Genomic DNA, 16,471 nt, shown 5'->3' on the forward strand with positions numbered 1-16,471 from the left:
TGCTGCGCGCGGCTTCGAGCCTCAGCCAATGACAAGCGGATCTGTCTGTCCCCGCCCCCGGCTGTAGCTCCGCCCCCGGCGGTGTCGCGCAGTGACAGGCCGGCCTGGCAGGCGCTGGACTGCTGCGCATGCGCCCAGGCAGCGTCGCCCCTTCCGCCCCGTCTGTCACTTGACGGCTGGTGCCGCTGCGCCGGGGACCGGCACCGGCAGCGGGGCCGCCCTTTCCTCCCGTTCCTCCGTTTCCCGGCGGGAAGGGCCGTTCAACCTTGTCTGCAAGGGCTCCGGCTGCCGCCCGGCGGCCGCTCCCGCGCCCCCATGGAGGAGCCGCTGGCGCTGCACCCCGTGAAGCTCTATGTGTACGACCTGTCCAAGGGCATGGCCCGGCGCCTCAGCCCCCTCATGCTGGGTAAGAGCACGGCGGGGGCACCGCCGCCGCCCCTGCCGCCACCTCCCGGGGACTCGCGTTCCCCCACCGCCTGCCGCGGCCCGGCTTTGCGGCGCCGGGCAACGGGGCCGAAGTCGCCGCCTCCTGCCCCAGGGCTGGCGATCCCCGCCCGGCATCGTTCTCCCGAGGGAGCGGCCCGCCGGGGAGGCTCCCTGAGGGCGCACCGGGCGGCGGCGGTGTCCGGCGGGCGCTGCTCGGCTTGAGATACGCAGTGTGGCCCGGGGGCTCGGTGCGTGGGAGCACGGCGGCGTTTGGCTGCAGAATTCCTGTTCCCGCTGTCTTCGGAGCGAGCTTTGTCAGTGCGGCGCATCCAGCTCTGGGTCCAGCCTGTTCTCCCCCATCCGGCCGTTGTATTTACTAACGGCAAATTAAAAGTGTTCCTTGGCCGCTGAAGTGAGGGACAGCTCAGCTCCCGGGAGCCCCTGAAGTGAGGGACAGCTCAGCTCCCTGCTCTCCGGCAGAAGGCTGAGCTGGAAGAAGGCTGAGCTGTTTACAAGGGTACTGAGTTCGAAGGGCTCCATGTTGTGGCGAGGCCGGGCTGGGCTGGGGATGTGCAGCTATCCGCCCTCTCCTCCTTCGGAGAGTTTGTAGGAGTCTGCTGTGTGTCTCGTCTAGAATGTGTGCGTTTCCAACCGCACCTGCAATTTGGGATGGAAAGGAAACAGGTTTTGCTTAAAGATTTGGAAGCATGAATTAGGAATGCGACAAGAGAGTGTTTTGTACCTGTTACGAGTAGACTCTGGCCCGTGTCAGACCAGCAGTCTGTGTGGGATGAGACTTTGCAACAGGCTCACTGTCTGAACAGATGGCTCTGTGTAATCTTGTTTTACAGTTTGTTGGCATTCTCTTTGCTCATCTGACCTATGAGGAGATTCTGTGATTTCCTGCAAGCTTGAAATGAAAGTCCAGACAATTCTTAGCACGAGGTTTCGTGCATGTCAACAATAGGTTTGCAAAGTTGAGAAGAAAATATTACAGAGATAATGTGTGTTGTGCTCTGTTAGCCAAACAGCACAACAACTTTGGGAGATGTGTGTTTCCTGCCTGGATAACCTCAAAACCTTTTCTGTGGTCAGAGTTGCTTCTATTGTAGCCCTTAGGGTGAGTAACTTTTCACCTATTAGGTGAAATAGCCATGTTTTATCATGTGCTAAGAGTTATAAATCTTAAGGTAGAGATTACATGGGTGCATGATTTCCTTGTGTTTGAGTTGAGTAGAATTTGACCACTCTTATTTCAAAGTGTTGGTCCAAGCAAAGACTTTAATAGAGACAGGTTGTCACTCTGTGTCAATCTTCGCATAAATCAAGCAAAGGTTTTTAGCTCCCTTCTTACCTACAAAGTCAATCTTGGGATCTTGCAGCCTTCTGAACTTCCACAAAAAACCACATAGTGTATGACTTCATTTTTGGTGCTTCCTATGCTATTCAAACAACTTGAAAACTTTGTGCTTGTGTTATAGTTTGGTGGTAAGTTTCTGGGAGTCTGAGCAGTGAAAATGAAAGCTTAAAAACCTGAACACTTCTGTGTTGTAGGGGAAGTGCTGCTCGCTAGTACTGCCTGGTAACTGAGTTCAGATGTGTTCATGGAATGCAGCCAACTAGGCCCGCGTGCTCACAGTGACAATGCAGACTGCAGAATATTTGAGATTATGTGGATCCAGTGACATGATTGTCCATAAAGCAAACCTTTCTTCTTTCCTTCCTTCCCTCCTTCCTTTCTTCCTTCCTGTTGTGTCTTCTGTGCATTCGCAGTCAGCTGTGTTCCAGGTGATTTTGGAAACCTCCCCAGGAGCCAGGTGATCAGAGAATACTCCTCTTGCATTGTGTATAGACTGTTTTTTCCTTGAAGAACAGCAAAAAAACTCTTGCTGTTTCTCTGTATATCAACTTTCAGAGGGTCAATAGAATTGTTTTTCTTCAGTGATGTTCCTAAACTGTAGGCCATCAGGCAGAGTCATACAAATTGAAGAGGTAGGCATTTCTTAAAGGATTTACGTTTGGCATCTCTACTTAAAGTATTCTTTTCATCAATGCCAAGTTTGAAACAATGCTTTTGCTTTGAGTGATAATTCTGTAACGTTGCCTATATTAAAATACATGTGTTTTAGAGAGAAAAAAAATAGTGTAATTGACTGTGCTAAAATCAATCTCTGCCAGGCTTGAAAACAGCAGCTCAGGTCCCCTTGCCAGAGGGGGATGAATCCTGTCTTATGGGACTGACTGCTGTGAGAGCATCACTGCACTGTGTCTTCTGTTGTGCTAATAGGATCCAGAGGTATTGAGGACTATGGCAGCACAGCCTTCAAGCATCTGCTCTCACTACTAAATGTTGTACTAACTTTTTCAGTATCAGTTCTCTCTGCTGTCGTTGGATGGTGAATGTGGGAGGGAGAGATGTTTAGCACAGTTCACAGCAGGCTTTAGAGTGACTTAGTCTTGTCCCTTGGGCACGTCTTCATTTTTCTTGGCAAGTTTACTCTTTCTCTACCCAGACTGCTTTTATTTTTTGTGCTTTTCTGTAAGTTTCCTGTAATTTTTCAGTGAATATTTCTATTCTGAAGTGTATATGTCCAAAAATTGTAATTCAATCACCTTTGGTGTCAGAAGCAGCATATTTAATTTTTGTGTTGCTCTACAAGCATCTTCTCAATACTTACTGTTCATCCTCTCTCCCCCACTCTCAGTCTGTGACTGCATTTGTCTGTTCAACTGCGTGATCCAATAATAAGAAATGTTAACCTCAATGCAGTAAGATTTCTGCTGTCAAGACAGAAAACATGATCCACCTGACTCTGTGGTGGGTAAAGAGGAAAAGAGAATAGTTCAGCCTGCAATGTTGATTTTGAAATAGATGTCCAAAGGCAGGGGACTCTTTAAGGAAGATTAAAATCCTATTGCATCATAGGCTTAAAGAAAAATGTCTTGCAGCTCTCAAAGTTCGCCTGACCTGTGACTGAGGTTATTGCTTTTGTGACTCACAGAATGAGCCAGGAGCCTGGTTAACCACAGCAGCTTTGGCTCAGTGTAGTATCAATTAACGATGAGTTGACTGGGATTATGTTTTGGTTGAAATTTTTAAGTGGTGCATTCAGCTGTAGGGATTTAACAGCCCGGAGGGAATTGGAGCGAAAGGTAACTGCTGAAAGGAGGTGCCTTCTGCTTGGTTCCATTTTCCCAGGCCCAGCACATTTCTCTGCCTCTCCTCCATCTGCTCTGAACAGTTTTGAATTGCTTCAGCATGATATTCTATCAGCTTTGCTCCCAGCATTTGCAAGGGATTTCATGAAAATCGCGTGCATTACCCTCCCCCAATCTAGCCTACTTCTGGGTCTCTCTAGGCATCTCAAGGAGAGGGGAATTGAAGCAGGCTCCTCCCTCTCTGTTAGGATCTTTTTTGCTTTGGTTGAGCACCCTGGGTAGCGCATAGAAGAAAATGCTTGACTAAGTGCTTGCCGAATTAGAGTAATTTTCAGTTCAAAAACGGCAGGAATCTTAATGGATTGTCCTAAGGAAATTACAACAACATGCAAAGCAATGCATTGCTAGAAATACCCATTCTGGTTGACCAAACTGTGTTACTTTCGATTCCACAGGAGACCAGTTCACTACTTTTTTTCAGTCTTTTATGATCTTCTGGGGCTTGCATATCCATTGCAGAGCATAGATGTATTGTTAAAGATACCGAGCTTCCTATTGTTTCTTTACAGCTCAAAAGCAGGTGTAGATCTTGCACTGAGGGTTGGATAGTCTAAACTCAGAAGGGGTTAAACTAAGAGCCCATCTCCATATACCATTCCTTCTCTAATGTCTCAGAACTCTGCTGCCCTTCAGTATAATGATTTGTATTAATATACAAATGCCACTTTTATTTGATATTTAAAATGCACAGGGATAATCAACATTATTTGGCCCTCGAGATTAAGAAGTTACAGTCATGGTAAAAAAGATTGGTGAGCATCTAATCTCCCTTGTGCTTGGCCTTCCAGATAAATCCAAACATGGAAGTAATCCCGTTTGATTGTACTCTAAAGTTTATGGGCTTACTTGCTTCTTTCAAAATACCCCTGTATCCAAACAATTACAGTCTCCTGAATTGATTTTACCAGAAACTAATCCAACTACTTCATTTTCCATGTTCCTGTGACTAAGCTGAGGGTCCTGGAATTGTTTAGTGTATTCTAATGTTATATTTTTCTCGTAGGTTTCTGGCTCTTGTAAACACCATGAAAGTATTTGAGCTATGAATGTTCTAAAGAAAATAAAATAGCAAATATAAAAACTTGTTTACTTGCCAGATGATACTCTGCCTTACTGAAACAAATTGAAGCTCTGTGATGCTTAAGCACACAGACTTACGCTGAATTGGCATCCCTTTCCAGGTTCTAGTGAGTATTTTCAGGAAAGAGCCACAGAAGCACATCAGCAAGGGAAAAATAAAAGAGTAAATAAACAAAACCATCCCCAAACAAAAACATCCAAGAGACTTAATGATCGTGTTTCCAAAAACTGATAGGCTATCACACTAAACTCTCACAAATAACACAGTAGCTTTTCATGTCTGTGTTCATCGTCTGTGACAAAAACAAGGTGCCTTGTCTTGCATTAGCTTGGAATGGATGAAAATCAAACTAAGATGATTTGCTTCCCATTTACTTCAGGCTGAGCTGGTACATAGGCAATTTTTGTGGGAGAGCTGATACCTGATATCCTGGCCGTGTGCTGTAAATGTTGTGTGATTAACTGTGTACATCTAAATTTGCACCAACCTTTCCTGTTCAACAACCCCCTGTCCCTTGAAATATTTAAACTCTCTAGCATCTTGCCATTTCTCTGTTTTACCTGGATAACAGAATCACAGAATAGGTAAGGTTGGAAGGGACCACAGTGGGTTATCTGGTCCAACCTCCATGCTCAAGCAGGATCATTCCAGAGCGCGTTGCATTGGATTCATTCCAGAGGGTTCTTGAATATCTCCAGTGAGAGAAACTTCACAACCTCCCTGGGCAATCTGTTCTAGCGTGTCATTACCTGTACAGTAAAGAAGTTCTCCTCATGTTCAGATGGCTCTTCCTGTGCCTCAGTTTCTGCCCATTGCCTCTTGTCCTGTTGCTTGGCACCGCTGATAAGAGCCTGGATCCATCCTCCTGACACCCTCCCTTCAGGTACAGTAAGTGCCCAAAAGAACAGCATCCCATCAGGGCATTCCTGTTCTGCGTTATGAGCATGTGCATCCCTTGCATTAGCTTTACTTCAGGTGTTGAGTGAAGGGTAATTCCTGCAATTTAAGGCTCCAAAGGCTTTTGCAGCTCTGATGGAAATTACAAGAGAATAAGACTTCTCCATGTAGTAGTAGCCTTGGGTTATGAGTAAATGGGTTGGTTTTGGTGGTAGTACCAACACACAGTTCTGCCCACGTTGCAGTTTGGAGTGTTGTGGCAAGGAGTGGAAGAACAGGAAGTGTGATGATACCTGCCTGTATCCTGGATGGTGTTTGCAATCCCTTCTTCCAGTTCACTCAGCTGACTGTGGGACGTAAGCTCTATTGCACTGTAGAATTATTTAGGGAGGTTCATGGCAAGCTTGAACTTCTGGTTTTAAGCTGGACAGTGCTGCCAGAAGCAGCTTTATTGGAAAGTATCGCTGCAAGGCCTGGATACAACTTGTGCCTTAGCACTCACAGCAATGTTGTAGCCTTGATTGGTCGTGCTGTTGGGGCTATTGTGTGTATCAAGCCTTCAGAGGCTCTGGGCAGCCACTGGGCAGAGTGGGCAATGTCGAGCAGAAGGCAAGATGTAACTGCTTAGTGCAGTGCCCTGATTGCTCTACCTGAGCTTTCAGGAGTGGCAGTGGTGATAAGCTATCAGCTGTTCTGTGCAGTGTCTGAGTCTGGGAGAAAGGGCAAAAAGAGTCATAGAGGAGGATCCCCAGCAAAGGCAAAACTTCAGGACGAAGATCATTGTGTCCCTGAAAGTCTGTACATAACCTCTTACATGATGCAACAGACAAGCAACATTGAGATTCTTGCTGAGCAGCAGGAAAGGGAGGTGCCTGAGTTCCTCAGAAACTGGTGGCCATTGATTTATTCCTCTGTGGCTCAGTTTGAGTTGAAATAACAGCAACCAGCTGTGAAGCCTGGGATACTGCAGCAGCTTACCAAAAGTTCTCAGTCTTGGATGTCTCTAGATGATGAATACATGGCCAGTGATGGCAGGTTTCTTAGGCACAGGATTCTTTAACAGTGTTGTCATTGGAGACACATGCACTGCCTCTGACCAAGCACAGTCCACCAGTGGCAGAAAGCGATTTTTGTTTTGTCTGCAGCAGACTGGAAAGCTACCACAGATGCCTTATTGTCAGCAGTGCTGCAGATCTGGTGTGTGTTTTCCACAATGCCAGCCTGGTTAATGACTTACAGGAGCCAAGCAAAAATAGTGGGTCTGCAGCTTCATTAAGATTTTTAAATCGGAGTTGGCAGAAACTGACTGAGCTGAGCAGCCTCAGACAGACCTGCCTTGTGAAGATAGGCAGCTTCACTTGCCAAAAGCTGTTCCATTATTGCCCTGGCAGTTGCTGCCCTTGGATTACTACAGACTTCATGTGTAGCAGTAAAGATTGGACTGCAGTCCAAAGCAAAGTCCAGTTCCTGAATTCTGCTTGGGTTTTGCTCATGCAATCAGACAATTACTTTGGTGAAAAGGGACCTCTGGAGGTCCTGCTCGAGGTAGAGCCAACAAGAGTAGATTCTTCAGGGCCCTGGGTAGCAGAGTTCTAAGTATCTTCAAGGATTAAAATCCCATATGCTTTCTGGATTCCTGCCCCAGTGTTTGACCACCTTAATAATTTTTTTCCCTGCTTCCTACTGAATTGTGAATTTCCCATTTTCCAGCTAACACCTGTTTCCTTTCACTGTGCATATCTGAGTAGAGCAAGGGTCCCCTTTCATCCATACCTGTTGGGTACTTGTAGACAGGAATACGGACTCTTGGCCTTCTCTTCTTGAGTATCAACAGACCAGTTTTCTCAGCTCTTCTTCTAGTACAGTAAGTGCTCCAGCTGGGTATGTCAGTGTCTTTTGTACTGTGGGGGTCCAGAAGTGGACACAGCACTCCAGATGCAGTTTCACAAGTATCAAACGGGGACAGAGTCACCTCCCTTGAGGTGCTGGTTGCGGCTTTTCTAGAGCAGCCCAGTGTGTAGCCTTTGCTGCAATGATCTTTTCAAGTAGATGTTGTAATTGCACTGGCAGGTCCTGGCAGCTCCTATGACATTGTCAGTATCTGCTGCTACTCTTTCACCTGCGTACAGAATCTGGGTACAAAGTAGCAACTCTCTGGAAAGCCTTTCATTATTGTTTGCTGCAGGTGTGTGTAAAAGTAAATATTAAGATAGTCTCAATTTAGCGTGTGAAAGAACAGGCACAATTCTAATATGTGCTGCCTTTGAAATGCTTTGTTTCTCTGCTCTGAAGGATAAAGTTCAAGTTTCTTGTTAAAGAGTTATTTATCATGAGCAAATGTGTAATAGTTTGTTAATAGATACACAGAACATTAATGATGCAAAGCCAAAGGGTAGAGCCAGCCATCAGCCAGTGCACAATACCCTGCCACGCATGCTGCTGGTGACCCTGCAGAGCCACTGGGTTCCAGCAGCTCTGGAGTGCAGGTGAAACCTCTCATGGGCAATGTGTGGGACAAGGGCCAAAGGATCAGGAAGCCCTGACTTCTTGATTTTGCTGGCTTAAGAAGCAAATGCTTCTAAGGTACTGCAAAACACTATTCTGCTTCTGTCATCATCGCCACTCTCTTTTGGCCTTCATCCTACTCCAAGCCTACGTTTCTGTGCAATGGGCTGACAGGGAATATGGTTGCTGCCTGGCTGTGGTCCATGGGAGTGACAGATCAGTCCACCTACTTCCCAGCTATGTGCACTCACTTCAGCTCATGTCTCTATTGTCACAACAGCCTTTTCCCTGCCTCTGCTCTTACATGACCCTCATCTGAAGCAGGGACCTATTTTGCTTCAGACTTGAGTGGGAAAAAATGTGTTAGTGATTGTTTTTTCTTGTGGCAGAGGAGCTTGGGTCCAAGAGAATACCAAATGTTGGTATGCACACCATTTTTCTGTTATAAATCTGCTTTTTGGGGATTGTGCACCTTTTTTACAAAATAAAGTTATAGCTTATCTCTCACAGCTTGCAGTAGCTGCCTACAAGCTCCCAAAGGGAGGGTATCAGGGATCAAGCCTTCAGGTTATGATAGATAAAATAATTGAGCCTAGAGCAGTAAAAGCTGGTGACCTTTTAGAAAGAGGTTTAATCATGAGATCCTGCCATGAACAACAGAGAGGTTTAGGTCTCCCACTCTAGGGAGCTGGAAACATTTTAAAAGGGACCTTTTCTCTAAGTTACAACTATATTATCATTGTAGTGGGGCCTGAAGCAAGTCTTTGCTGCTGTGTTCTGCAAAACACACAATTTTATAACTTGTATAAATTTCAACCCTGTACTTTTCTACCTCAGTTCCCACTTAAATGAATTTTTAAGGGCAGGGGGAGGGAGTGAAAGGAGGAAACCATGGAATAGATTATAGAGGCTACCACCACTGGTCATATGTTCAAGTCAGACCTCTCATCAGTTACTGAAAAAAAGAACTTAATACACTCTGCTGGCTAGCTGCCTGCAGTTACAAAATCTGTCAAATTCAACTCTTCTGCTCTTGACTGAAGACTCTAATTTTAGGACATTTTTTTTCTTTCTTGTTCCGTAGAGAAACACCTAAGGAAGGTAAGCACTAGCAGGATAGGATGGCATTGCCGCCTCTGCCTGCCAGGAGGGAAGAAATACAACAGTAGTATGGATGGAATAGTTAATTTGAAAGACATTCTGGGCTTTTTAGAAGCAACTCTGGATTAAATCTTTGGGAAATAATAAGCATGGTTCCTAAGTGACTGACAGAAAGAAGGCTGAAATCTGGAAAATACATTGCTAATAACTCTTCTTTTCTCTGCATACAGGGAAACAGCTGGATGGCATCTGGTAAGTGACTAGATTTAAATTGCATAATATGTATAAAACACTGGTGTAGGAAGTATTTTCAATATGCAATTATATATGCTTCAGATCTTAAGAACATTTTTTTGTGGAAGAGAGACTAAAGCACTTTTTGTTCCTGAATACAGATTGGCAGTAAGATGATGTACAGTCAGGTACCAGTTAAACCACTCTGTTCAAAGCTCAGTGGACCCCACAGAAAAGAGTGTCGTTGGTAGTTGTTGTGGTTTTTTGCACCTGTGCACTTCTTCGAGGGTAGGATGGTGTCCTTGTCTCAAGCACTTTGTCTTATAATTCCAGGCATGACTAATACATGAGAGTAAAAGAGTAGGTGGGAAGAAGGTATTACAGGATCAAGCCTTCTCACATGTAAGAGAAGTATCTACATGCAGTTACAAAACACCCCCAAGAATTTTGATATCACGTGAAGAGGGCTTGGTCGGGTTTTCTTTTAGAGGCAAGAAAACCCATAAACCCTTGTCCATCCATGTTCCTCTCTACTGGTCCATCTCCAGTGGTTGTCTGACCAGCTTCTCAGCCAGTGAGAAGTCTCTGTCAGTGTGGTAGCAAGGCTCGTTCTGCCTCTGACTTCGCCTGTTAGCTGAGAGAGGCTCAGGCCTGGGCTCTTAGCTAAACCTGTTCTTTCCTAACTGCTTGCAGAATTCCAGTAGGCTTTGTAACCCTTGCTTCCATATCCATTCATGTCCCAGCAGATCCTGTTCCCGCTCACAGAAACACATTGACCTTTTCTTTCAGTTATTCCCTTCGTTATGTCCTTGAGCTCATAAATTTACCAATGATTTATGTGCTAGGCTATTTACTTTTTTTCCTTTATTTCAACTTTTTTTTGTTCTCTGTGGCAGGCACACCTCTATAATAGTCCATAAGGATGAATTCTTCTATGGCAGTGGAGGAATCTCCAGCTGTGCACCTGTAAGTTAAACTTAATTTTCTGATAACTTTTAATAGGGTTCCAGATCAGAATTTCTTGTATTACTATCTTTTAGAAAAGCAGCAAAAGACTTCTAAATTCAGACAAATGCTGAAGCCAGCTGCTTACCATGGTTTTACCATGAGGATAAGGGAGCATGGACAGTGAGTTTAAGCCCAACTAAATACAAGTTTGGGGTTGCTTCTTCTGGTAGAGTCTATCTATCCAGAACACCTTCTGAAACTGCCTTGCCAGAGTGCCACCTTGTCCAATTCTGTATCATTAAGTTTTACATGCAGATTTTTTAAGAGTGAAAAAACCCCAAACCATGATATTTGCTCAGACCTTTCTGTTCTTAGAGAGGTAAAATGGATGGGCCATGCTTCTAAAGCAGAATTTTGCCATAGCTTAGAGCTTTCAGCCCAAAGAGCCAAATTTACCAGATGAAGTGGAAGTTGAATGTTCTTTCTCATTCTCTTGAGTGCAGAGCAAGGAAGGCCAGCAGGGCTTTTTGCTTGACAGACATACCAAAAGTTCCTTCTTTTGTGCCTGAACAAACCATGATAGCTTTATTCAGCAGAGTCCTCCAAAATAATTCAGCCTGATCATTTGACTCTGCCTTCTGGCTGTTTATTTTTACAGGGAGGGACACTTCTTGGCCCTCCAGACACAGTTGTTGATCTGGGTAACACTGAAGTCACCGAAGAAATTTTTCTGGAATACCTTTCCTCTTTGGGGGAATCTATGTTCCGGTGAGTAACAGCTTGTCCTGGAAAACCTGTATACCAAAAAGGTGCAGAATGGAGGAAGGTATTGTGAAACCAATCCAGCTCACAGAGCTTTTGTCTGCTTACTGTATCATTTGGTACTGTTCAAATATGGGCTGGAACTGATGCACCAATACACAAGGAGCTATGTTCTAGGCAACCCTCTGGTGTGCCAGCCTTGAGCCAGGCTGGGAAAGCATTCTTCTGGGAAGTTTTTCAACTGTTTTTTGTAAAATCGAATAATGCCTCAAATGCTTTTGAGAGAATCAGCAGGGAAAATGAAATCTCTCAGTAAATAGCAATTTGCCCCATGAGTCATAGGTGAAGCACTGTAGTAAAGCTGCCAACTTTCACATGAGTAGAAGCAAGGTCTTGACTGTTAAAGAGTTTTTCTGCTTCTCACAAGAATAGGAAACCATAGCCTTTAATATTCTGGCTATCTTTCAGTGTCAGTAATTCCTGTCATTTCTTGTTACTACTTCTGTGGTTTTAATTGAAGAAACCTGACCTCACTTATTCTCCCAAAATTGGTTGTATTATAGTTAGTTATGCAGACAGGTGTCATTTTCCACCCTGATTCAATTGAATTTGAGGGTGAATTGATGTCTGTATTTTACCTATTTGCCTTAGAATTCTTTGGGGTGGGGGGAGGAAGTGCTAGTGTGAGGAGATGTTCTTCATTAGGGGTGTAAGTTTTTTTGCATGTAAGATTTATTGCTGAATCTGTGATTTTATGTTACATTTTCTTTTCTGTGGCACAGAGGAGAGTCTTATAACCTCTTTGAACATAACTGCAACACCTTCAGTAATGAAGTGGCACAGTTTCTGACAGGGAAAAAAATCCCTTCCTACATCACTGACCTTCCATCTGAAGTTCTTTCCACGTAAGTATGGGTGTCCCTCCTCTCTGTAGCTGCTTCATGCTAATGTTTAAACCTTTGACAGAGCCAGCAGTACCAGTTTTTGATGGATCTGTCTGAGAACCAGCATAAGATTAAGAAGAGGATGCAATTTTCTTTACTTCAACATTTGCAACGTTGTATGACAAGTGCTAACTGGCACTGGTGTTCCGAAGAAGACAGAAGGTTATTCTTCTGCCTTTAACTTAAACTAGTTATTTCGTGATGGTTCCTTATACATGACCATCTCGAAAAAGTTTCAGAAAATGGTGCAAGTTGTTTTTTCTCCCCTTAGACAACCAGTATCAGTTAAAAGTCATTTCTCTAAGTACCACAATTGCAGCAGAGGTGTCAGTTTCCTTGTGAAGAGGCAGGGGAGATACAATTTTAAAAGTAATGCTGCAGTTTTAAAGTTAGGACTGGGTGGAAAAAGAGGATATGAAAAAAATGAAATTAAGAATTCCTGCCCGGTAATTCAGATGATTTTTTATTAAACTCTCAGCTAGTGAGGATCCCAGTAGGATGATTTGAGCTCCATCTTTTGGGTCTTACTTCTCATAACAGTGGTATAGCACATTATTTGTGAGGTATGTGTCTTCTGTCCTGGACTTTTAGCACTTCAGATCTCTCAAAATCAGATAAGTCTGTCAGCCTTATCAGCAGAGTGAGTCTTATTGAAAGACAAACCAGGTGCTACAGATTGCAACAGAAATGATTCTGTGAGTGTTGAACCATTGTCTTTTGAGTAAGCTAGAGGCTATTCTTCTGGCAGGCCTCGGTATTGATGTACTTAAGGGAATACTGCAGTTGCATAACAGGGATTTTGTTTGCACACTTAAGTAGAATGAATTACTGAAAGCTAGTTTCAGACAGTATTACATTAGCAGACTAGGCATGTTGGGACTCAGAACTAGCTTATATAAAATAATGTTTAAGTTTCTTACTTACTGAACAATAAAACTAATAGGTTAAATTAGTTTGCTTTAGTTTGTAGTGGAAGTCTTTTCTTCAAATTTGCTTTGAGAATGTTGGTTTGATTGCACTCTAGGAAGCGAGTGCACTTCAGTGGTGAATGGGAGTTGTTGACCAAGTAAACTATTTGAGATGTTTATTTCTTTACCTTCTCAGACCTTTTGGACAAGCTTTAAGGCCCCTCCTGGACTCCATCCAGATCCAGCCACCCGGAGGAAATACCTTCAGCAGACATAATGGACAGAGCTAACAGGAGTGACCCGGTGTGCCCAGCCTCACCTGGCCTCTTCCTTTTTAAACATGAATCTACCAGATTTCTATTTTATAATTTCCCATGAGGATTAACTCTAAAGAAGTTACAAGACAAATTTTAAAATTTCCTGGGGAGAGGATTTATCAGGGTGCATGTAAGACAATGCTACCAAAAATATTGCCATAATTTCTAATAGTATCATACTAATTTATAAAGGCTGTCTTGTCCAAGTAGGCTGACACTTTCTACATAACTCCTGTGCTGGTAAGTGGAAATTCATTCCAGGAGCATTCAAGGACCCATTACACAACTTGAAGTAAATAAGGGGATGTCCTAGGCATCCCTAGCAGACTGGCAGCTCTTTTTCTGTCACTGCCTCTATATTGGGGGTATTTGCTGAAGTCTGTAGCAAAAAAAGCAGAGCAAGCATTGGTAGCCTAGGAAGTGAAGGTGTCCCAGGATTAGTCTGCGTATTTCACTGACATTTGCTCAGGGGAAGAGCTGAACTCATCTGATTAGAATATTTGCAGTAGCACAGGTGTATGGGAAAGGTGATGAAGCTAAACCACGTGTTAGTGTCACACTCAGAAGTTGCAACTTAGTGGGACTTGCTGTGGTGGGAGGGAGCCTGGAGCTGAAGGTTACCAAGAGCCTTGTAATGCCAGACCCAAGAGTTATGGGAAAGAACCAGCTGAAAAAACAGAATCTCATGAGCAGAAGTGGTAGAGACAAATTTCGGGTGAAAGTAAAATGAAGTGAAATATTTCCTGTTCTCACATATAAGCTTATCAGCAGGTAAGACAGAACCTTGTTAACTATTTACCTTTGCATAAGAACTGTGTTTTCTTGGTTTTTTTCTTTTCCTTGCAAAACCAGACTTACAGTACAGTAAGGCAGGAATAGCATGGCAACTGCATGATAATATCAGTTGGACCAATTCTGCCTTCAATATCCAGTTGCAGACACAGTAGGAGTTCCAACTTTCATTAGTAGTGCTGCCCTTTCCAAAGCAGTCAAGCTCATCAGAGAGGGCTCTCCTGAAGAGAAATAAGTGTGAGGTGTCCCCAAATGTAAAGAAAATGCAGAAGAGTAAAATTAAGCTTTTCTGTGGAACAGCTGAGTTTCTTGGGGTACATGCAGAAGCAGTCCTGTCCTTAGACTGACCTTTGATTATATCAATACTACATCTTCTAGTTTAAGATTTTTATAGCTTTGCAATTACTTGCAGTGGGAAAGAACAGGGGAATGAAAAAATAGTCACAATGTTTTCTTTTCATGCATGTATATACACTACTTTCCTGAACAATTTTGTAGCAGTTACATTTAGGAGGGAATATAAGAAAGACGTCGGACAAGCCCCAGAACATTGCTGATGCTCCATAAATGGGGATTGCACGTCCCAGATGCTGCCAAAAAAGCATCTATGCAAATGTACAGCCCTTTGTCCAGTGCTTTGTTGTGAAAAGTATTGCTGCAAGTTCAGTCCTGCATCTCAAACTTCCAGCATTGGAAACTTCTTGCATACCTAAAAGAGAAGTCTTTCCTCTGCTGGGTTTTTTCTCCCAGAATAATGCAGATTGATAAATCTCTCATACTGCTACCCTATGTGAGAGTATAACGGTTCATATTTTTGAGGGGTTGGAATAGAGGAAAACTGCAGTTTTGTCACTGTCAAATGCTCTGTTACCCTGCACCTTGTGGAGCCAGGGCACAGATGGAAAATAGGGTATTGTCAGGCCATTCTGCAGTTTTGTGTTTACCTGCTCTCAGTGCACAACAGTGGCCTCTGCAGCCCAGATGCTTCTTTTCCTTGTCATTCTCTGCTTGTGCCATCAATTTCTCTTTAAACATTTCATTTGAGGGACTGGACTCAGAGATAACTGTAGCAGTTAGTACAGATGGCTTGATACAAAGCTTTCAACCTTTCCCTCTCAAAACTGGTCCTGTTTGCAGAAAACTGTCTATGAAAGTCAGTTATGAATGCCTTTTGGTGTTCCTGGAGGAAGGATTGGTGTTTGTTTTTGCTAAGCCATAGCTTACTTTTCCAGTTTAGTGTATGTATTATCTCCAGTCTTTTCCCATACATGTTTGTGAAGAGTAACCAGCCTTTCATCTTCATACAGACATGACTGTGCCACAAAATGCTGTAGATCGTGTTAGAGATCTTGGAGCTTCCTCAGTTGAACAGGTACACTCGAGCTGACACAGTGCAGCCCAACATCCTGGTGTGCTGTGCTTGCTTGCCTTTCAGCAAACTATCACTTCAGGCACAGCTGCCTGTGATGGAAGCAGTGGTGCAATGGTTTCTGCCCTACACGCTTACACAATTGAGGATATGCCTTGTATGTCCACCACTTTGGATGTCCTGAGCCTAGTTTCTGCTCGGCTGCCTACTTCAGGACTTTTTGCATCCTCTCAGGGGGCAGGAAAGAAAAGGAAGATGTTCACCCTGTACATTTTGCAATCTGCCTTTTCCCCTCCTGAGCAGCCCCTTTGCAGAGATAATGCCTCTACTTTAAGGTCACTGGGTAAAATTTCACTCAGCCACATATTGTTCGCAATAGTCAGGGAGCTCCTGGGGGTCTCCTGGGTTCGGGATCTACTCTTGTGTTTCATGGCAGAACTGTGAGAGGGAATCCTGTTTGCTTGCTCTTACTGGGTAATGAGACCCCTGTACCCTGCAGGACTCTTAAAAAAACTATTTTCTCCAAAGAAGGTTATGTGTAAATTGCAGGACTGTGCCCTCAATGTTCCACCCCGCCGAAAATAAACTAGACTGAGAAGTGTATGTAAGTGTATATAGGTGATGAACTTCAGCCAGCTGATGGACAAAGGGGCAGGGAAACTGAATTCCTGAAAGGGAACAGTGCCCTTTTGCCTGCACTTACTATTCTGTCTTGTATTGCTGAGGTTCCCCCGTGCCATTTTAAAAATGTTAATAATGTCTTTCGGCAGAAAGTGATGTTTTGATTTACTCGTGGGTTTTTTTCTATTACAATAAAAAGAAATACAACACATTTTTCTGTTTGAATGCACATGCCCGCACAGCTGCCCAGGAAATGCAGCTGACCAGAAGTCATCACCTTTACTCTGGTCTCACCTGGGAAGTGCAGCATGAGAAACTGTCCAAGCAGTTTGTGCCAGGTACTGGAA

At 43.9% G+C, this 16,471-nt stretch overlaps 1 protein-coding gene across 1 annotated transcript; it reads left to right on the forward strand.

Annotated features, from left to right (window-relative positions):
* The first annotated feature begins 166 nt into the window (after nucleotides 1–166).
* On the forward strand, nucleotides 167–16,335 carry DESI1 (desumoylating isopeptidase 1). Its single transcript, XM_085048582.1, has 6 exons — nucleotides 167–406; nucleotides 9,460–9,481; nucleotides 10,360–10,429; nucleotides 11,070–11,179; nucleotides 11,956–12,078; nucleotides 13,222–16,335. The coding sequence occupies exons 1-6, from the start codon at nucleotides 316–318 to the stop codon at nucleotides 13,313–13,315; spliced, it is 510 nt and encodes a 169-aa protein (XP_084904708.1). The 5' UTR covers nucleotides 167–315; the 3' UTR covers nucleotides 13,316–16,335.
* Nucleotides 16,336–16,471: the final 136 nt, after the last annotated feature.

Source organism: Lichenostomus cassidix, chromosome 1Aa (assembly GCF_008360975.1).
Source record: "Lichenostomus cassidix isolate B80296 chromosome 1Aa, HeHo_3.0, whole genome shotgun sequence".
Taxonomy (NCBI): Eukaryota; Metazoa; Chordata; class Aves; order Passeriformes; family Meliphagidae; genus Lichenostomus; species Lichenostomus cassidix.